The sequence below is a fragment of the Lepisma saccharinum genome, chromosome 14 (assembly GCF_977018435.1).
Source record: "Lepisma saccharinum chromosome 14, izLepSacc3.1, whole genome shotgun sequence".
Lineage (NCBI taxonomy): Eukaryota > Metazoa > Arthropoda > Insecta > Zygentoma > Lepismatidae > Lepisma > Lepisma saccharinum.
In genome coordinates this window covers 49,947,090-49,970,752 of record NC_139242.1, presented here as the reverse complement: position 1 = coordinate 49,970,752, position 23,663 = coordinate 49,947,090, and the positions used below count along the sequence as shown (strand labels likewise).

Below are 23,663 nucleotides of genomic sequence, written 5' to 3'. Positions count from 1 at the left end.
TCCCGATCGAACTGTACAACCATATGCTACACAGCTGACACCCTATTTCCTTGTAAAAGAAGCTCCACTTTGCCCTTTCATATTAACGTTCATAGCACTGTAATGATAACCAAATGTTCGAGGGGAACCAGACGAGTGCGCATGCTCCGCAGTAGCTCCGCCTTTAACACCGTCTATACGGAATCCACCTTCATAAATCACAAAATCAATAAATGTTTTTGTTATGTTGCTAGAGTAATACAGAATATAATTGTAAACATTAGTGAGAATTCCAGGTAGGAATATGTTCTGTATTTTTCACAGGGGGGAAAGGCAGGCTCTCAGGGGTGCAGTTGCCCTCCCTGCTTCCCTCTAGCTACGGGCCTGTACGCAATGGTCATTGCAAATAATCTCGTTTAAAATCCGTTTATTCTCAATGTTTACTGCTCTAGTGTGTTAAATTTAGGATTATGCGGGATTCCGAAAAGTCGGGACCCGGATAGGGAAAATAAATTTCCGTCCCGGTCTCGACTTCGGGAATTACTTGGCAGTGTCTGCTGCCACGTTCTTTTTCTGCTGGAAATTCAAAAGAGATGCGCGTGGCAGCAGACTCGGTCTTTGTTTTATCGTGATTTCATCATGCTATGTATGCAATTACGTCTGTAACACATACTGTGAAGTTGTAACGATTACTTTCACAAAAATGTTTTAAGATTAGGTCCCTCAGCATTCTTCTAATATTAAACCTAAATGCTCTCGTGGTTAGGTTAGGTTCTGTTAGCATTAAAATAATATCGCTAAATGCTTTCTATATAAAAAAGTTCTAAGCTACCTGTACATTCATTCCCACTAATCATAAATTTGCATTTATCTCGTCTTAATCTGTTCTTAAGATTTGTAACATCCTCTTAGCAGACGAATTACGTGGCAGGAGCAAATTTGACGCTTATTCTTGCTGCATCAGAAATTGTTAGTTTGTGTACCAGAAATGCTAAAACAATCACGTACGGTGAAAATGACGTTTAGAATTCAAAATTTCCAGAGCGTCGAAAAATTTGGAATACTACCTGCTCCGAAAATTTCCCGACTCTGTCGGGAAATTGCGAATTTTTCGCGTCTCGAATGTCGCGATTTTAAAAATTTCCCGTCCTGATCCAGTCCCGAGCCGAAAAATTCTGTCCCGCAGCCGCACACCCATAGTTGAGTTGTAGATGGTTGTAGCATAAAGGATGTCTCGATTCACGGTCATCTTTAATCCGAGTGCTCAATTCCATCAGGCAAAGGAAGCAATGGAAACATTTACAGGTTTTTCCGCTGGCAGCGCAACTACAGCGCTGTAGCGCAACCTTCGTCAACTCTTTGGGCAGAAAGTGTATTGCAATCTATCCATCAATCCCTGAGAGCTACAATAATTATCTCGTATTTCTACTGATTTATATTATTTACCTCGATGATAATGTTGATATCTAAATTAGATAACTTTGTTTGGAAGAGACTATCTAGTTTTAAGTTCTCCTATTTTTCAAACAGAAATTTCCTTTTCGGTATGGGACATTTAGTATATTTCCAAAAAGAACACGTAATTATTATAAACAGTCCCTTTATCGCACAACGCGAGGGCAACGTTGTGTTCTGACGTCAGATTAGAATTTTGTACATTGTTATGTTGGGTCTCTTATGTTTGGTTCTCTTAGCATAAAAACAATGTAAGTATATTATTTATCCTAAAAGAACTAAACCTAACAAGCCTATCCGAATGATTTAGTCATTTGGCCTAACGATGAAGGTTTTTGCCGGTGACGTCAGGTCGCACGGATGTTCCTCGTGTTGTGCGATAAGAAAAACCCTTAAAGAATTTTATTTTGTCATATAATTTTTCTGTCTTCTTTGAAAAGAAAGTAATGTACGTTTCCTAAATATTAAAAGGCATTTGTTTATTTCAAGAAATGCCGCCCATTAGGAGCCCGAAGGTTTCGCAAGCTGACGATTTCTTACGTGCTAAAAGGTATGAATTGCATGAATGTGGTGAGAATTAAGCATACAAAATTCACGTGAAGGGTACTTGGTGGTTGGTTACCAGTTTATTATCCTTCGGACACCTATAACTTCTTAGTTTCGTCAATTTTTTTACATTCGTACTTACCTATCTCCTTCGCGGAACATTCCGTGAATGGTTTTTGGGGCTATCCAACCCGGAATCGGTGGGAAAGTTAAAGTAAAAAATTATTTGCGGTACTAGTTTACTTTCCTTCGGACAGATTTCTTCATTTCTACAGAAGAAACTACTTACCGTCATAAGTTCCTGTAGTATTGTCTAACATCGGGAAGGTGTTTTGTGTGAAATTCGGATGTCTTCAAATTTAAATGTTTGGGGCTCATTTGGGGGCAGGTGACTCCGGCCAATTTCTAACAAAGAACATGAATTTCCGCTATGAAACATTCCCACATCACACAAAACACCTTCTAGATGTTAGGCAATGCTACAGGAACTTATTACCGTAAGTAGTTTCTTCTGTGAAAATGAAGAAATCTGTCCGGGGAATATCAGATTAGTACCTCAGGATCTAGAAATTGCAAAATAATTGCGAACCATTGACGCTATCCCCACGAACCATTGACGTGTGGTTAGGTTAGTGTCGGTTAGGTTAGGCAAACATAGTTAAAATTATGTGAAAAATTGCAATTACTTTCATCAAAAAAACGTGAATACACCTTAAAGAATGTTCCGCGAAGCAGATAGGTAAGTACAAATGTCAAAAATTGACAAAACAAAGAAGGAATATCAGATTTTTACCGGAGGTATTATGTCACTAAATGCTTTTGGGTAGTATTATAGTATGGGGGAGACACCTATAAATCATATATTTCGGACTTTTTCACATTCTAACGTACTATTTTGGAATGCAGAACATTTCCTAAGGTGAAATAATGCATTTCTAAGTAAGATAATGTCTATTTCTTACATTTACGAGTACTTACTGTTACATGTTATTTCGATTCTGTAACACATTATGGCGGGCGACAGCGTACCACTTCAGGTCCCGTTGTGCGAGTGTTTTGTCGATTTATGCAGTGTTGGAACCTTGTTCACCGGAAAATACCTACTTTCGTGCCCGTATTTGAAATTATGCTAATATCTCACAAAGCATTGACGTTAGCCCCAAAAAACATTTTCCTTAAGGTTAGGTTAAGTTAGGTTAGGCAGGCATAGTTATAAAAAAAATTAAAAATACTCGACATGTCATGTTCTAGTGAAAAACTGCGAGTTTGAAACACTCACTACGCGGTTACATCATCTCACACACGGAACATTGTGCTGTCGTGCAGAAAGCAAATGACGGCAGCAGAAACAGCGTGTCGGACAGAGATTTTCGCAGAAAACAACATGAATTCGCATTAAAATGGATCAAAACTACATTCACGAACTTCCACAATGCTACAGAAAATGATTTCCGTAAACTACTTTCTCCTGTAAATTTGAAGGAAACCGACTCCCCTATACTATAATGTTGTTACCTGCTTTTGTTGTTATGTTACGTGGGTAATGTTTAGGGTTCTTAGAATTTATGAAACCTCCCTAAAAGCTTTTACGAGGGTCACTATTTATATTTTGAGCTTAACAATGAAAAAACAGGAATTTGGCATTGAAAACTGCTTTATTGTTTTTCGAAGTATTCTCCTTTATGGTGAATACACTTTTGCATTCATTCGAACCATTTGTCACAGCAGTTTTTCCAATCTTCTTGAGACACCCCCATAATATGGTTTTTGAACGCATCAACGGCGTCTTCCGCCGACGAAAATCGTTGTCCACGCAATTTATTCTTGACATTCGGGAACAAGAAGAAGTCATTGGGTGCCAAATGAGGACTGTACGGCGGATGACCCGTCAATTCGATTTTTTGACTGTTCATGAAGTCGGTTGTTAGACGAGATGTGTGACAGCTGGCATTGTCTTGATGAAGAATGATCCGACGGCATTTGTTTATTTTCCGTATTTGACCGAAGACCTCTGGCAAACAAATTGTTGTGTACCATTCAGAGTTGACCGTTCTACGTTCCTCTAAAGGCACAGTTGCCACATGACCAGTTTTCCCGAGTATTTATTGAGCATTTGTTTGCACCAATTGACGCGAGCGTCTTTTTGAGTTTTTGTCAAATTGTGTGGGATCCAACAAGAACATACCTTTCTCACAGGTAAATGATCATGTAATATTTTATATATGCTGGTGGAACTAATACCTATGGTTGCCTCAATCTCACAGTATGTCACTTGACGATCTTGCAGTATTAGGTTTTGCACAGCATCAATGTTTTGTGGAACAACAACTGATTTTGGACGACCTTCGCGAATCTCGTCGGTAAGCGAATGGCGGCCATGATTAAATTCGTTATACCAGCGTTTCACAGTGGCAAAGGATGGGGCTTCATCGCAAAATGTGGAAGTAAGTTGATCGATGCACTCTTGTCTTGATAATCCATGTCGAAAATCGTAAAAAATCATCGCACGAAAATGTTCACGAGTTAATTCCATTTTATTGTTGTTGCGCAATCTCCAAGCTATTGACAAAACTTTTGAAGTACATTATGGTCAATAATGCCAGACGATTCCGTGCAAACGTCAGATCGCGCCTAACTTCAATCAGTGTTGCCAAGGCTCAAAATATAAATAGTGACCCTCGTACTGTTACTTTAGGTGGGTTCAGTTTAGGACTCCAAGGATTCAAATAACATCCCAAATGCTTCTATCACCTGATCATGAAATCTCTGACCCCTAACAAGCATGAAACCCCCCTTCGAGCCTCGTATGAAAATCTGCGAGAACTTCACACTGAGACGATTGAAAAAAATGAAAAATTGCTGGAATCCATGGATGCACAAGTAAACTACTTTTCCAATCATAGTCTCTCTGCTAAGTAATACTAGGGCTAGACTCTACTTTACGTCCTTATTGCCTTTTGGTGGTAACCGATGGGAGTTAATAACACTGCAGGCTCGTCTTTGTGTCCGCGTTGTGAATGTGTGTGCTTTGCTCGTTTGCATTCTGCATGGTCATTGCTTCTTTGTGTGTGCATGGTGCATGAAAAAGAACAGGTTCAGAAAACTTGTAGATAGTGTAAAATACGTAAAAATTTACTATTCTTAGGACACCTATAACTTCTTTGTTTCGTCAATTTTTGACATTCGTACTTACCTATCTGCTTCGCGGAACATTCCTTCAGGTGTATTGACGTTTTTTTCTTCAGAGTAATTGCAATTTTTCACATTATGAGTACTTTCTTGTAGTCTTTTCACTTGCCTGAGACACAATATGGCGCGTACACCTTCCCACATAATCGCGCGTCGTGCTTGTGTTTTGTTGATTTTCATTCGTTATGCAGTGTTTCAACCTTCGGAACCCAAGAAATACCCGTGAATAAAGCTCATCTGATCCATTTTTTTAAAACTTTTTCGCATTTTTTTTACGAAAAAATTGTAATGTTTCGTTGTGCTATCCGTGAATGGTTTTTGGGGCTATCTGTCCCGGAATCGGTGGGAAATTTAAACTCAAAAATTATTTTCGTTTGAAATTTTTGACTCCTGACTCTACCACTGCACCGTCGGGGAGGCCACTTATCAACTTGAATAGTATGGGTTTGTTATCATTAGGCTTAATGAAGAATGGTTTAGGATTTGTTACCTTCATATAATTGCAGAATGAGCAGTTTTATTTATTTTTGATAGGTCTAAAAAATGTTTCTTGCAGACATACGTATGCTTTTACCCTACAGGTATGATATCAGATGTTTGAAGCTCTATAATGACTAAAAATTATTTATATTTCAAGATAGGCGCAAAATGATGGTAAAGAAAGTTTTAAAATAAATTGCATTAAAAAGTTTTAAAATAAATTGCATTAATTTTGTTGTTTTTTGTGATTATGAAACAAAGAGAAATATATAATTATTATTATTATTTTTGTGTTTATCATTTGATACATGGTTTGCAGCTAACTTATCAGCTTTGACAGCAAGATTTGTTGGATTGAGGGTACATTGGCAACTAAATATTGAAGTTAAATTTCAAACTCTGATTGCTATAATTCATGCAAACTGATTGTTTTGCATTTCAGACAGGAGATCGTGGAAGCAGATATTCAGAAGAAAAGGGAATGTAATGCCAGAGCGATGCTGATAGTTCAGAGACTTGTGGAGAATCCAGTGGACAAGGAGTGGTTTATAGATAGTGTGAGTACACAAGCAAATATTAAGTCCATTTACAGGTTGAAGTTCTGACCTTTGTGTGTTTCTGCATAAACTTGGAATCATCAATTATCCTCCTTGTTGCAGCCCGTAGCAGAAAAGCAACACAAAATGACAGTGTACAAATTCAATATTTTGTAAGCTGCTCTTCTTGGTACAGTCACAGACACTTCTGGGTTGTAACAACTCCATAGACTTCCAATCGGAACATTACAATCCAGAAGTTTCCATGACTGCACCATGCGTGTATATAAACATGGAAATTTTGCCAAAATATGTAAACTAGCATGTATAAAATATAAAGCACATGCTGCAAACCGGTTATCAAATCCAAAGTAACTAATTGCATTTATTATACAAAAATGTCTGCCAGTTAAAGTAAATTTGGTCACATAAGAAGTGTGAATATCCACATATTTCAAGACACAGTGTGAACCACAAGGATATTATGTACTACATAAAGAAGTGCCTGAAATACAGAATAATTGCTAGATAAAATGCTCTTGTGAACTCAGCACTGAATTTCATTTGCAATTAACAATGAATCATTGGAAACCAGAATCAGATAAGAAACAACACTATATTTAACTTTTCGTCATGTTAGTTTATTTGTAACTAATTTTTCTTTCTTTCCTTTCTTCTTTTTCCAGCTTAAATTCATAAGTCAGGAACATTTCCAAGACATTGTTGAAGAAAGAGCCATCACAAGGCTATGTGGTTACCCACTGTGTTTGAAATCACTTACATTTGTTCCAAAACAGCAGTTTCATATTTCATTGAAACTAAACAAAGTGTATGATATTACAGAAAGAAAGGTAAGAATACGTTTTTTTAAAAATTAGAGTTGTCTTGTGATTCGTACAGTTTGCACTTGGGAATATATAATGAAATTTCATATCAAGATCAGTTTTGAACTTTTTACACACTGTCTCCAGAAAGGTCATATTACACATAATACTCTATTGTTTTCCATATTTGGTTACAATTTCTAAGTGCAAGATCAAATCAGATACTTCATATACAGTCCCACTATGAATCTTTAGTTCTCAGATTTGTACTCCCTGTTTCTTCCAAAATCTAGGAGCCATAATGATCTAGTTGGTAGGGTGTGTGTCTACCATGTGGGGAAATCCACATTCAGTTCCTGGAGTGGGCGATGCAAGGTCAGAATTTTCCAGCCTTGTCCTTGCATAAAGTGACTCCTGGGTTCACCCAGCCTTAAATAAATGTGTACCTGGGTGGGTGGTGGTATAGGTAGCTGGAGCATGGTGCTAATCACATCACCCTCAAAAATGTGTTGTAGATCAAGAATGTGTGTGGCCCTGTCTCCACATCTCTCAATGTGCTTTCATCACCAGGTGCGTGGGGTACTTTAACCACCAAACTTTCCATTCTATGTATATTCATACTTCATTTAAATCTACAATGTAGCATTTTTAAGCATAAGTCATTTCATCGTTTCACCAAAATGTTATTACATATGGCATCATGTGTATCTAAGATTTATTTTTGTACAAGTAAGCAAAGCTTCACACAATAAATAATAATTCAATATGTGACATGTATGATATTGTTAAAGTACCAATGTAAAATTTATCTACCCAATATGAAATTGCAAATATTCCTTGAGGGACATGAGTGTAACCAGATCATTGTAATGGGTTTTGCGTTAGAAAATAAACTGATATTTACTGTACATTTCGGAAAACTAGAGCATATGAAATATGTTATTCATAAAAATAATTGCAAAATAGCATAGTTGATAAGTCAAAATGTGTGGATATTTGCATTCGTTATTAGGAATTTCTCTGATGAAACAGAAATTTGTATTCGGTGTATATATTCACATAATAATTGAGGCAAAATACAGTTTTTGCTTATGTGTGGCATATAAGGTTCTTTCTAAAACCAACATTTTGGGTCCGTCACCCGATCCTTCTCCAGGGTGCTCCATTAAAATCACATTAAACAAGGTTTAATAGTCATCAGTCATAGTCATAGTTAACAACACATGTCACTGCCCACTGACAGCAGCACTGGCTTTGCTCTGACGAATAGAAGCAGTTTGTTTTTAATCAAGTGACTATTATCCTTCTAGCCTTTTTCTTTGTGCTTTTAACGCCAGGATTTGTGCACTTTTTGTTATTGCAGCAACAATAATAAATCTAGTAATTAATATCAGAAAGAACTTTGTAAGCCACATTTAGGTAAAAACTGTGTTTTACCTCTTAATATTTAGCAGCTGTGCTTAATGCACATTTAAGAAATTAATCAGATAATATTATGTACATTGTAATATTTTTCAACTTTCTTCCTGTTTTGTAGAATTTTTGCAGTAATGTTTGTTACAAGGCTTCAAAGTATATCAAAGATCAGTTGCTTACAAGTCCTTTATGGTTGAGAGATACGGAAGAGATACCAAAATTTCAGCTTATTCCTGTGAAAACAAGGTAAGAACTTCAGTACGTCTTTGTTTGTTTCATACTGCTTATAGTGGCACACACTTGTAGTTTGATCAACACTTTTACCAACTTATTCATTGTTCCACACATTTTTTTTAGCAAGTTGTCTATTTAGGTACCTTTCCAAAAGCTTCCCTGTGGGTGTAGTTGTTTGTCTGCTGCTGGTGGGACATATGTTGTACCCTACCTCCACATCCCTTTTTGTCATGGCATGGTGCAATGCACCTTTCCCTTTGGTGCTGCATGATATAATGTTGCACGGGCAGGTTAATTAATTATAGTTTCACATCATTTTAAACTCAAGTGGAATATTCTTGAACATGTAGCATATACGGTACTTTTTGGTGGTTGTGTTCATTTTGGTTCCTGTGTAACTGATTGGTTAGTGTTGTCTCATTAGGGCCACATATGGTGAATAAAAGATCAAGACTTTAGTACAAAAACTGGACACATTTCAGGATTAAATGGCATTTTGGTGTTAAAATGGTGAATAAAATTGCAAATTTGATTTGAAAACTATATTTTTCTTAAAAATAAACATTTAATTTCCTTTCTAATAGCACATTTATGTAGCTATCAGGGTGTTAAGTTTATTCCTGTGTGAAGGAGTCCATTTTTGCTTCTCAAATTTTTGCAGCAGAATTAATAAATTTTCCATGATTTTGCATAACTTGCAAACTTCAGAAAGTGTTGTGTTGGTAAATAAATTTCATGTTTAAGGCTCAGTTGGACCTTTGGCAGAAGCCAGGGCATCTGTTTTCAAATTTTCATCTCCTTTTGAAAAATCACTATGATATTCTAAAATCTGAAAAATTACATTCACATGAACTTTCATGTGGTTTACTTTCGCTGTTGCCTAGATTTTCTTAATAGTTTTTTGGCTGCATAAATCTATTTAACTATTGATGATATTTATTTATTTAAACATTTTTATACTGCCGTGAAAAGCCTTTGTGCCTTATTACAGCAGTTTGCAAAATTACATTGAAGTGCAAGTTTTTAAAACACAATATATTTGAATAATATACACAGTAGAATGTAAGTAAAATATTTTTCAACATTCCCTAAAACCACATTAATGGACAAAATACATTTCAATATAAACATTTACACAATTCTAATTGGATGTAGAAACAGGATATTTATTTGGAAGAAATTTTGGTGATGATATCCAGACAAGAGCGGAAGCAAGCCACAGAAAGATTTACATGAATGCCCTAGCATATGCAATTTTTTAGATTTTGAAATTCGAAAATAGCTGCCATGGTGTCAGCCAAAGGTCCATCCGAGCCTTAAGAGTTTATTTTGCATCATATCGTGACAAAACATGGTAGAAAAATGTACCTGCAAATATGCAAGTCTCTAAGTCTCATCTTTAGAACAAACAAGAGTTTGATTCCTGGTGGTAACCCGAAAATTTTGTTTGTTGACCTAGCATTGCAAAGGTAATCGGGCAACTACTTTAAAAAGAAGTATGGGCTCCAGGCACAAATGTAGCACTAAGAATGAGCCTCATATGCTCATAACCCAATAGATATGCTATTTAGCAGGCATTTGTCAACATGCTCTTGTGCCATGGTGTTTTTTTATTATTTTCAGCATCTGCTGTCACTATCTTTATAAAATCCTTAGCATATGAACAAAATTGCAAAATTTAGCACAAAGTTAAAGCCTGTTTATAGAAATATCATATTTTACCTATATTGGCCAATGCCATTAACATTACCAATTAATCTATCCATCCCTATTAAACAGAAAATAAAATATTATGCAGAAATGTTTATAGCATTTTATATCAGGCTAGCAGGTACAATGCTGGTACATTTTCTATTAGGGATGAACCAATATGAAATTTTTGCTGGTACCAATCTGACATAAAGTTCCAAATAATTGTAACTAGGTAAATGCAGTGAGATATGCATGTGAAAAATAAACTCGCTATTTAGGCTTTTATTTTACAAAACCAAGCTATGTAAATTATACGGTACATTTAAATTTGTGAAAATAATTTTAAAATGTCAGCATTTTTGCACCAAATTACAGGATATTTATGGATATACAGGATCAATTAAATGATTAGTAATTTTATCGATTAATCTGTTCCATCAATACTATTGGTATCACAATATACTGGTAAATTAATATGAAGTGTAAAACTCCAGTTATATTTGTATTTTTTTTTATGTAGCTTCACTTTTCTGCCACTTTTAACTAATTGTGACGACAAGGGTGAATTGTGATGTGTTGAAATTGATGAAGACACACACACAAAGAACACCCTTTCCCAGGCTGGGATTCAAACCTGGTACTCCTGGCATCGTAGCACACTGAGATACCACTCTGACACACAGATCAACTCCATGCAGTTGTGTGCTCAGTAATAACATTCATTCAAGGTAAAAACAAAACAAAAACACATAAACAGCACAATTCGAGACACTTTAAAAGTTTGTCCAAGCTTTTGACTGTACTGTGTATCGGGGCTGGTTGAGGGACAACGAAGAAGACACGGTCAAGATTCCAATGACATTGCTTGCTGTATCTGCCGGAAGGTGTCATTGCAGTGTTGGGAAGTTCCTGGTTGTTCAAATTGATGGCTAAGAGAAATGGGCCTTTTTCAGTTTGACTGTGTTATACCATGATAAATAAAGATTTTCCCAAAAATTGTCATGTGGAAATCTTTATTTATCATGGTATATATAAAGCCCCTATCACACGGAACTGGATTTCTAGTTGGCGATGAACTGACTTTCTAGGTAGAAACTATGGCCGCCTGGCTGACTGCTTGACTGGTTTTGAGGAATAGGACATGTTCTAATTGCTACTAACTTCTTCGACTAGATTCTGTGGAACAGCCAATCAGAGCAAAGTTTGGCCATGTGAAGATAATCTGTGAGTTTGCAAAGTAGCCTTTTTTGTCTGTGGTTTCCGAGTGCATACAGCACGAAAGGCATGTTTACAATTGAAAAAGCTAAAATATTCTTTCATACTTGTATAGTAAACGTTGTAAAGTATGTATTTTATCAGTGCCGTTCTTCTCTACCTAAAACCATTTAATACGAAGCGATATTCCTCTCGGTTGAATAGTTATCGTCGTTTAAAAGTGTGAAGTGATACATTGTTTACATCTCGCGCGGCCGCCATTATGGGAACGAAAGACTATCGACAAGTACGGTATAACAAGTACCGTGTGAGGCGAAAACTAGCAAATGGGTAGCCAGTCCAACGTCAACTAGAGCGTTCCTACTAGAAATCCAGTTCCATGTGATAGGGGCTTTACACAATCAAACTAAAAAAAAAGACCCATCTCCCTTAGCCATCAATTGGAATAACCAGGAACTTACCAACACTGCAGACCGCCATCAGAACTTCGGCCGTCTCTCGACCAGCCTTAATGATGACTCCCAGATGGAGTCAAAAACTTGGACAAACTTTTAAGTGTCTCTTATCATGCTGTTTGTGTGTTTTGTGTTGTTGTTTAACAAGCATGTTGCTGGCACGTGACGTTGGAAACCTTCATTCAAATTACATAATATATGAATTCATAAGTGTTTGTTTATTGCAGTGGGAGTGCTGGAGATGAAGTTCACTTAGGACATAGCACTTTGAAGCAAGAAGTTGAGGAATTGAAACAAAAGGATGATAACGAGACAAAGTTCACGTCGGTGTCCAATGTTTCTATGGATGCCTTAACAAAATTAGCAGAGAATATTGATACTCTGGAAGTGCAGGAAAAAGAAAAAGCATGCGCATTTGAAAATTGTACAGAAGGACTACGTGAAGAAAGTGCAGAAGTGAAAAGTAGGGACGAAACAATGGATAATAGCAAAGTTGAAAACAGTAGTGTAAATTATCATGAGGAGTTACTTAACAACAGAGATATTAAGAAAAGTAGAGATAATGATGAGGAGAAGTTATTTGCTTCTCCATGTAGTGGAGTGGAAAGTGTAAATCAAAATACTGAGATTGAGGTTAAGGCTGCCAGTGGTAAAATTGGAGACTCGCTTAGTGAAAATACAGTTGTACATAGTGTAGAAAGAGACCCTGGAAGTAGTGAGTTATCAAGCACAAGTAGTCAATCTCACCAGCACAAAGAAACTGTGAGTCAGCAAGTTAGTCAATCCAAGACTGAAAAACAGAAAAAAAGAAAAAACGAGAAGAGAACATCAGATGTACCCAAAGTGATATTTTCAGTTTTCCACGTCGAAAAGTGTTTACGAGAATGGTTTACTGTGGACACAATGTGTCTGTTGCTTGGTGCCGAGCATGTTAAGGAACTAGTTGCAGAGAAAGGCGACAGCATCAAAGAACATTACAAACCATTATCTGAGGTTTCATGGGATCCAAAACTTCGCAGAAAATATGAATCCCTGTGCAGGAAACTTGATATGTTGGACATGGAGGATAAAATTTTTGACAAAAATGTCACATCCAATAAGAAAGACTTGAAACCACTACCTCAATACAACATTTTGAAAGAAGAAGTGAAACAAAATGAAATGAAAGTCAGGGCATATTTCCAAGGAAAGTTTCAATATGCAGCCGATGAAGCAGTCAAGAAATCTGCAGAGAAGACCGACAGTGTTGAGACTCCAGAACTATTACTTCCTCTTGTAGATCTTCATGCCCAAAATGCTTTACGCAGAAGGATTGTTTTGGATAGACTTAACAGAGTGTAAGTATCGTATTTCTTAAGATAAATGCTATCAAAAATTTAAGAAATTGAATGTATCCACAATGCAGTTTTAATTGGAAAATGTTCAGTTCTAAATATGGAGGTTTTTTTTTTAAATAATTGAATCTTTGTACACAACTGTGTAATACTTTTTGTGTAGCTTATGAATAAAAAACAAGTTGTTCACATACTCCCTCTGTCCTATAATTATAGTCCGGTATGCCAAAATGGTAGTACAGGAATGACAGACGAAGAGGCAGATAAAAAGCACAATTTGTACTGATCCTTGAGTAGTAAAGTTGTATGACTCATTCCCTTGTTTCGTGTTCATCTTCTGTATACACCAATGTCACAGTTTGAATATCGGGCAATTATTATGAGACAACAAACAAAGGTGTACCGGACAATAATTATGGGACAGAGGGAGTATTTATTTTGGATGGTATTCATTGCCATCATTCACAGAAGGTTGTTTCATGGTGGGTAGTGAATCACGAAAAAGAAGATCCGAATAAATTATGTGTTTTTGCAAGTAACACGGAATTATTATTTATTTGTATAACAAATTAAAAATATCCGTTTTTGTGCAATGAATCTAATCACCTTCACTGACTTATGATGTTAATGAATGCTAAAAATGTTGATGATGTATTTTTATGAATATAAAAACAATGTTGCATATGGTGTTCATTATTCTTCAAACTTTGAGAGAGTACAGCTTGACTGAAAATCTGAAAAAAGACTAATTGGAAGATACGCTGTAGAGTACTGCAATTAGCATTTTTTGCTCGAGCGGCAAATAGTTCACACGGACAACGCTAGATGGCATACAGAATTGATATTTCTTCCGCTTGAGCGAAAAACGACCGAACAAGCGAAATACACTCAAACTCTCGAACCCTATTAGTACACGTATTTCTGTAATTTGTCTACGGTCGTGAGCCCTTAAATATGGATATTGAAGTAAAAGACGAAGTGAATTGAAAAAAAATGAATATGAATTGAATATGATTATCATGTTCGGAACTTTGTACACGTACATACGTACTTGTTGCACTGTGATACGATATTTGTAATTGCTTAGGCAGGTCTCTCAGCATGTGTAACCATTTTACGTTTTGGTCTGTAGACATTGCATACTTTCATCTTCTTCTTCTTCTTTTCCCTTATGCCCACTTAGGCGTCGGGTCCTTTCAGCCACTTCTTGAAAGAAGTTCTATCCTGTGCCAGTCTTTTCACTTCGTCCGGTGTCTTCCCTCTCTTCTGTGCCAGTCCATAAATGTACTGGTTCCAGTTCAACCTGGGTCGTCCCCTTCCTCTCTTTCCTTCTGGTCGGGCCTCAAATATTTGTTTCGGTTTACGCTCTTCCTCCATCCTAATAAGATGTCCCAGCCAGCCTAATTCCCTCTTCTCGATTATTTCAATCAGTGGTTCCTGATTCAGGCATTCTCTTCTTATTGTTGTGTTTCTTATCATATCTCTCCTTGTCTTTCCTACAGTTTTTCTTAAGAATTTCATTTCAGTAGCAGTAAGTCTGCTCTCCAATTTAGTTTGCATTATCCAGCTTTCTGATCCATATAATAGCGTGGGGAGATAGACTGTTTTATATATTTTCATTTTTGTTTCTTTACTAATCTCCTTTTTACCTATAATGGTGTTACTAATATTATAGTACAGATTATTTGCTTTCTGAATTCTGTGATTAATTTCAGAGTCCATTTTCCCGTCCGCAGTTAGTATGGTTCCTAAATATTCAAACTGTTCTACTTGTTCTAAGGTCTTATTATTCCAATGAATGTGCATCCTTGCTGGTTCTTGTTTAGTGAAGTGCATGACTTTCGTTTTGCTAACATTGATTTCCATCTTTCGTTCTTTGAATGCTCGGCCTCACTCTAGGACAGCATTTTGTAGGCTGTTGCTATCTTTTGCTAGGAGAACAATATCATCAGCGTATACTAATGTTTGTACCCATACCGGTTTCATCTTATAATTTCCAATTTTGCATTTTCTTGTTCTTCTTTTGCATTGTTTTATAATTTGATCCATGAATAATATGAAAAGAAGAGGACTAAGTCCGTCACCTTGTTTTACTCCTTTTCCCATATTAAATTCCTTGGAGGATTGTCCATTTATTCTAACCGTTCCTTTAACATTCTTATATAGACTTTGAATTATTCTAGTCAGTTTTGACGTTACTTGGAACTGATGAAGGGCCTTCCATATTTGTCCTCTTGGTACTCTGTCGAAGGCAGACTTTAATTCAATAAAAGCTGTAAATATTTCCCCTCCTCTGCTTAATATCTTCTCTATTGCGTTCCTCAGGGAGAAGATTAGATCTTGAGTTTGACGATGAGGCCTGAAACCTGCTTGTTCTTCTTCCAATTTATCTTCCACTTGTTGCCTTAATCTTTTTTCTATAATGTGTGAATATAGTTTCTGGGCCACTGGCGCTAAGCATATTGCTCTATAGTTTGAGCAATCGAGGGTACTTCCTTTTTTATGTATAGGAATTATTACATTCTGTTCCCAATCTTTTGGTATTTTCTCTGTTGCCCATATTAGTCTGTATAAATCCCATATCCATTTTACTATTTCCTTTCCTCCATATTTTATAAATTCTGGATGTATATTATCCCAACCGGGTGCTTTACCAGTTTTTAAAGATGTAATTGCCTCTTGTACTTCTTTTAGTTGGATTTCTTCCTCAGCTTCCACGTTCTCATTTTCTGCCCTCATGGGTCTTTCCTCATACAATTCCTCTTCTTCTCTAAAGGTTTCCGCATAATATTCATTCCACGTATCTAAAATTTCCTTCATATTGGTTTTCACCTCGTTATTCTTGTTTTTGATATTCCTTATTTTCTTTCCTCGTTTTCCTTTCAGATTTTTCAGCACATGCCAAAATTTTCTTGGATTATTTTTATGATTTTCTTCTATTTCCTTTCCAAATTGTTCCCAGGTTTCCTTCTTCGCTGTTCTCACTATCCGTTTTGCTGTATCTCTTGCCTGTATATAAGCTTCTTTGTCCTCCATTCTTTTGGTCTTTAAGTATTTTAGCCATGCTTTCTTTTTAATTGCAACTTTTTCTTTCACATTATCGCTCCACCATCTTGTCTGCTTCTTTTTATTTGTTATCTTTACTATTCCACATATTTCTGTTGCAACTTCATTGAGGCTTTCTTTCATTACTTTCCATTTATTTTCCACATTCCATTCTTGTCCATGGTTTTGTTCTTTTTCTCTAAGTTTTTCTTTCAGTTTCCTCTGAAACTCCTTTCTTTTATTTTGGGTTTCTAATGTTGATATTTTAAGTTTAGTAAGGTTTATCTTAATTGGTGCAGGTAGTGGTTTGAATCGGGTCGTCATTACTAGTAGTCTATGTTGAGTACTGAGCTCGGCGCTGCGAAAAACTCTTACATCCATTACATCATAATGGGTGTTTTTTGTGTATACGCAGTAATCTATTGTGCTTTGTGCTCCTCTGCTAATTGCTTCAAAAGTAATTTGATGTATTCTTTTATGCGGGAAGAAGGAGTTTCCGATGCGGAGCTCGTTATCAATACAGAACTCCAACATTTTATCTCCATTGCTGTTTCGGGTCTTTTCAGCACCATACCTTCCCAAACTTCCATGTCCTCGTCTAATTTCATTTCCCACTCTAGCATTCCAATCTCCCATTATAATAACGTTTTCCGTTACATTTCTAGCCTCATCTAATATTTGTTGGAGGGAGTTGTAATATAGTTCTTTTTCTAGTTCATCTTTATCCTCTGTAGGAGCGTATACTTGTATAATGGTAATCCTACGGTTTAATTCCAATTCCAAATTCAGTCTTATTATCCTAGAGTTAACTGCTTTCCAGTCAGTTACTCTAGTGTTCAGTCTTTCGCTAACAATAATTCCCACACCTTCTTTTGCTCTACTCCTTCTTTCTACTCCTGAATACCTGAGAACATATCCTTTTTCCATGTCAACCTCTCCTGATCCTTTCTTTTTGACTTCACTAATTCCTAATATTTCTAATTTGTATTTCTCCATTTCCTTTACAATCTCCACTTCCTTTCCTGAGAGGGAGGTGATGTTCCAGGTTCCAAATCTCATAGTCCGTTTTACCTTGCATTGTCGTCGTTGTTTACTCTGTTCGGCTTCTATTCCTGTGTTTCTCTGAATATGTATTATTTCACTTCATGTGGGTTATTAGCCCTACGATGAAGCTAGGGCAGTGGGAGGAGTGCTCCCTTTAAGCCTCTGCCCTTGCTTGGTTTTCTTTCTGGGTTTGCTCCCATAGCCTTCGGGTCAAAACCCTTACCACAAGGCAGTGGGGTTGTAGCTCTTCCGCCTCTTAGGATGTTGGGACTCTACAGTCTTTTCCATCTCTAGAGCCGTTGGCCGGTTTTCTGTTAGGGTTCCTTCCCTTAGCCTTTGGGGATCCCTCCCCTCCCTACAAGGCAGTAGGGGCAGTGCTTATTTAATGGCGGCACTTCCTCGCCATGTCACAATGCTGTCATTGGGCTTTTCTGGGTTTTTATTGAGTATGGACTCCAGAGACTCCAGAACTATTGCTTCCTCTTGTAGATCTTCATGCCCAAAATGCTTTACGCAGAAGGATTGTTTTGGATAGACTTAACAGAGTGTAAGTATTGTATTTCTTAAGTTAAATGCTATCAAAAATTTAAGAAATTGAATGTATCCACAATGCAGTATTAATTGGAAAATGTTCAGTTCTAAATATGGAGGTTTTTTTTTAAAAAAAATAATTGAATCTTTGTACACAAATGTGTAATACTTTTTGTGTAGCTTATGAATAAAAAACAAGTTGTTCACATACTCCCTCTGTCCCATAATTATAGTCCGGTATGCCAAAATGGTAGTACAGGAATGACAGATGAAGAGGCAGATAAAAAGCACAATTTGTACTGATCCTTGAGTAGTAAAGTTGTATGACTCATTCCCTTGTTTCGTGTTCATCTTCTGTATACACCAATGTCACAGTTTGAATATCGGGCAATTATTATGAGACAACAAACAAAGGTGTACCGGACAATAATTATGGGACAGAGGGAGTATTTATTTTGGATGGTATTCATTGCCATCATTCACAGAAGGTTGTTTCATGGTGGGTAGTGAATCACGAAAAAGAAGATCCGAATAAATTATGTGTTTTTGCAAGTAACACGGAATTATTATTTATTTGTATAACAAATTAAAAATATCCGTTTTTGTGCAATGAGTCTAATCACCTTCACTGACTTATGATGTTAATGAATGCTAAAAATGTTGATGATGTATTTTTATGAATATAAAAACAATGTTGCATATGGTGTTCATTATTCTTCAAACTTTGAGAGAGTACAGCTTGACTGAAAATCTGAAAAAAGACTAATTGGAAGATACGCTGTAGAGTACTGCAATTAGCATTTTTTGCTCGAGCGGCAAATAGTTCACACGGACAACGCTAGATGGCATACAGAATTGATATTTCTTCCGCTTGAGCGAAAAACGACCGAACAAGCGAAATACACTCAAACTCTCGAACCCTATTAGTACACGTATTTCTGTAATTTGTCTACGGTCGTGAGCCCTCAAATATGGATATTGAAGTAAAAGACGAAGTGAATTGAAAAAAAATGAATATGAATTGAATATGATTATCATGTTCGGAACTTTGTACACGTACATACGTACTTGTTGCACTGTGATACGATATTTGTAATTGCTTAGGCAGGTCTCTCAGCATGTGTAACCATTTTACGTTTTGGTCTGTAGACATTGCATACTTTCATATGTGGCTGTATTTGAGTCTTACATAATAATATACAGAATTATTATTTAGCATTGTAATTGCATATAGTGGATTCCTGCCATGTATGGGTTTTAGGTTGACAGAGATGTTTATTAAGCTCTGAAATACGGGACGATGCCAAACATTCCACGATGAGTACGGTACGTTCGAGCGTGGGAGATTCGAACGAGTTTGAGCGAGCGAAAGTGGTCCGATGCACTACTCTAATACGCTGCATAGGAAATCTACGCTTAAAAATATAGACCATTATGAACATTATTTACACATACGAGGGGCGATCAGGTTGCTCTGACCCTAACATAGAAAGAGCGGCAATAGAGTTTCATTTTTTGCAAATTTTTCAACATACTCCCCTGCAACTCCAATGCACTTTTCACATCGGTGCTCCAACGCCTGGATACCTTGAAAAAAAAATCTTCCGACTGGTCCTCCAACCACGAGTCCACAGCCCTTATCACCTCAGAATCATCAGAAAATTTTTGCCCACGAATTTCATTCTTCAAATGTTTGAACCAATGTAAATAACTGGGAGCCATATCTGAGGAATAGGGTGGGTGGGGCAACAATTTGAACGATGCATCTGTGATAGCGGCCCTTGCAATGCGTGAGGTGTGGACAGGTGCATTGTCCTGGTGAAGGAGCACACCACGGATCAACATCCCACGCCTCTTTTTCTTGATGGAATCACTTAATTTCTTGATTAGGGAAATGTAGCATGTGCCAGTGATGGTTTGGCCTCTTTGTAGATAGTCCACAAGAAGGACACCCTTGCAGTCCCAGAAAATTGAGGCCATCACCTTCTTGGCTGACGTTTGCACCTTGAACTTCTTCGTTGGTGGAGAATGTGAGTGTTTCCACTCCATGCTTTGTGATTTTGTTTCTGGGTCAAAGTGATGGACCCATGTTTCATCCATAGTTACAAATCGGGCAAGGAAATCGTCTATATCAGCACGAAACTTGTCAAGAAGTTCTTCACTGATGAGCACTCGGGTGCGCTTCTGATCTGGGGTGAGGTTTCGAGGGACCCATCTTGCAGCAATTTTTTTCATTTACAATTCCTGGGTAATTATGTTTTGCACAGTGATATATGACAGTCCACACATCTCAGCAACATGACGGATAGTGAATTGACGATCCTTCAGCACGATATCGTGGACTTTGTTAATGTTTTCGGTCGTCATGACAGTTTTTGGTGCTCCACCTGCATGTTCATCCTCACACGACTCTCTCCCACAATTAAACTCACGACACCATCTCTTCACCATATTGTATGAAGGAGCAGTGTCCCCTACTGTATTCACCAAGTCCTCATGAATTTTGGATACCGTCCAGTTCTTCTTCACAAAATATTTGATCACCGCTCTCACCTCAGTTTTCTCCATTCTGGCAAATTGACACAACTTCACTCAGTTAAACCCCTGTAAAAAGAAAACTGTACGCTACTCAGACTTGTAATTCAGATTGAAAACATATAAAGGATCACTAAACAACAACAAAATAAAAAATCAATCATAACAGCATTCCTTCTATGTTAGGATCGCAGCAACCTGATCGCCCCTTGTATATATGCCTAAGAGTGAAAACTGGGTAATTCTAATTTTTCATTATTCTTTCAGATTGCCTGACTTACTTAGAACATTTGGTATGATGGCAAGAGATGTCAGCAGTGATGTCCGTAATATTGTTGACAGCTTCTCGCTAGGTGCAGACAATATAACTTTCAAACCTGCTGAGTGGAGCCTCGTTGGTTTAATTGTGATAAAAATGTAAGTTTATCAAAATTATATTAACAATTATTACAAAATAGTCATATCAGGATATAAGTGTGATGAAACATATGGTGCTGATATTGTTAGAGTAGACAGCATAACAGGAATTTTCTACGGAGCGTAGATTTATAGTAAACTGTGTTGTGACTGTCTATTCAAGGCTTCCAGGATCCTAAAATTTCTGTTTTTGGTAAATAATAATCCTAATTTTGATTGAAAAATGATATTCAAATTCCATTTTGGGGATTTCTGAGTGTCAGGAAATCAAAACTAAACAATGAAAATACCTAGTCATATCATAAATTCTCTTACAAAGTTAATAATGAACTACAGGCACAGTGAGCAAGCTAATGTATGCCCTCGAAAATGGACCATAGCCTGTAGTCCAATGGGCTGAGGTCAGGGCTGCTGGAGGGCCAATCAGCTGGAGCAATTAAATCAGGCACATTCCTTTGAAGCCACTCCTGTGTGGTGTTTGCCTTGTGGGCCAGTGCTGATTGCTGCTGGAAGCTCCACGGCTCATTGTTCAACATGGTGTGGGTCAACGATTTCACAAGTGGCTCCAACACTGTCGCTTGGTACACTTTTGCAGATGTTTTCACACCATGTTGACAGAAGTGGAAGTCAGTTGTGCCATCCTACGAAATCCCCCACCAAACTATCACTGAAGCGGGATGATGGCCTCTAAGGATCCGTGGCGTGTTGTCACAAGCTTCCTGGGATGTCGAGGCATAAACACGGTCGTTTTGACAATTGTAAGACTTCAATCATAAAGATTTTTTCGTCCGTGAAAAGGATCCTCATGTGGCCACCATTTGCATAATGCTGAAGGAGTCTTTTTGTTTTCTGCTCCCTCTGGACCTTAAGCTGTGGAGTGAGAAAGTGACCAGTACTTCGCCGATAAGCGCAGAGTCCTAGGTCACTTCGGAGCACACGCGACATCGACATTTTTGAAATGTTCAGCTCTCGAGCCATCACTGCTTGTTTCCTGACAGGATTTCTTCAAATCCGCACCGCCACTGCTTTCATGAACTTCTGGCTCCTCACACTGCGAGGTCTACCTTTCCTGGGGTGGTCCTCAATTGTCCCTGTGTCACAGTATCTGTTGATGGTCCGATGCATGAACATCCTGCTGATATTGATCTTTTTCAGGGTGTTGAAAATGTCCAATGGTGATTTGCCAACTTTGTGCAGTGGGATAACTGCCACACGGTTCTCGTATACACTCCATTCGACTCGTGAAATTCACCTTTCCGCTACCACAGCCAAACACACAATGATACTGGTTGTTGTTTGATCCAACATTGCGGGGTTACCTTACCAACCAGTGTTGCCATCCCTATCTAAACTTTGTAACAGAATATATGATATGACTAGGTACTTAATAATCAATGTGTTCAGTACCATAAATGGAAAGATTGCTAGAAACTAATTTTCAGTCCTAAAAACAATTTTTACATGGAAAGCAATCTTTTCTCGGAACGTTTTGAACAGAATTATATGCAATGCAATATGAGTTTCCAAACATTTATAATTTCTCAGGTAAATTGTACATTGCTTCATGTGTATCCGAGTATCTTTATCAGCACATAGGTACATACAGGGTGGGCACAAAGTTGCTTTCCCCAATAAATCAAATATTTGGGGAAAGTGACTTTGTGCCCACCCTGTATGTACCAATCACCTGACTTTTTGATGTCTGTATAAATATTCAGTCAGTATTGCACAGCCCTACCTACTGAGCATATAATTCACAATATGCTGAAAAGTGACTTAATTTTTTTTTAAAAAAAGAATACAACATTTTGCAATTTTTTAAATGTAGAATTCTATATTATTTGTGCACTTATTTTTGTTTTCCAGGCTGTCATTACAAAACCCAAGATTGAAAGCCTGTTTGGATGATGACACTGTGCAGAAGTACATTACAATGATGCTTTTGGGATTTCAATTAGATGGGGGATACCTGGAGAGGTTAATGACGTGGCTAATTGATGTAGATCATATACTGAATAAAATATAAAATTTTATATTTCCCATAACATTTTTTTTTTATTTGGAATGTTCGAATAAACCTTTCTGCTCTATTTCTATCCATTTGCATTACTGTAGATAGTATCCTCCTCCTTTTTTTTGAAACTTACATTTTATGAACATACCTAGGTATAATATACACCAGAAAACATAAGAGTGAATTCTGCAAAGAACTGTGTGTGCACTACTCTGAAGCATCCTGAGTGATAGCAGGCCCATATTATCGCAAAATTGTAAGGAACATACAGAATATTTCTGGATTGCTGGTGCCTACATGTAATTGGACACTATTGATTATTGCATCACTTACAAAACTTTCATTTTTACTTGAATTTTGGAAGCATTAATTTTCTAAGCATGAGATCTTATGCCAAGTATTTCAGGTAAACAAACTATTTGTAGGTTTTTATTTGGTTCAAATTACTGGTTAGTGGCAATGATACAAAGCATTTCAATGTTAAACTTCAAGAAAACATCTCTTCAAGTGACATGGATTCAAACCTGGGAATAGTTACCAATCCAAATGATTCAGAGTTTGAATGTCATGAATGAAAAACCCACGTTGTTGATATACATATTTCAGTATGTAACCAGTGGCGAAGCATGACATTTTTAGGTAGTCATCGCAAGATTTGCCAAACGTCAGGGTCGATCTTTGTATGGAGAAGGGGGGGGGGGCACAATATTTATCTGTGATAA

At 37.2% G+C, this 23,663-nt stretch overlaps 1 protein-coding gene across 1 annotated transcript; it reads left to right on the top strand.

Annotated features, from left to right (window-relative positions):
• The first annotated feature begins 1,839 nt into the window (after positions 1-1,839).
• Positions 1,840-22,963, top strand: LOC145998873 (putative RNA polymerase II subunit B1 CTD phosphatase RPAP2). The gene is made up of 7 exons (XM_083135569.1): positions 1,840-1,984; positions 6,092-6,206; positions 6,872-7,036; positions 8,547-8,671; positions 12,249-13,358; positions 20,778-20,927; positions 22,794-22,963. The coding sequence occupies exons 1-7, from the start codon at positions 1,926-1,928 to the stop codon at positions 22,951-22,953; spliced, it is 1,884 nt and encodes a 627-aa protein (XP_082991695.1). The 5' UTR covers positions 1,840-1,925; the 3' UTR covers positions 22,954-22,963.
• Positions 22,964-23,663: the final 700 nt, after the last annotated feature.

Bases quoted from the DNA above. Each gene is read 5' to 3' on its own strand.
- LOC145998873 (XM_083135569.1), top strand. From the start codon at position 1,926: ATGCCGCCCATTAGGAGCCCGAAGGTTTCGCAAGCTGACGATTTCTTA. The intron at 1,985-6,091 runs GTATGAATTGCA...TTTGCATTTCAG, and splicing joins GATTTCTTACGTGCTAAAAG to ACAGGAGATCGTGGAAGCAG. The intron at 8,672-12,248 runs GTAAGAACTTCA...TGTTTATTGCAG, and splicing joins CTTATTCCTGTGAAAACAAG to TGGGAGTGCTGGAGATGAAG.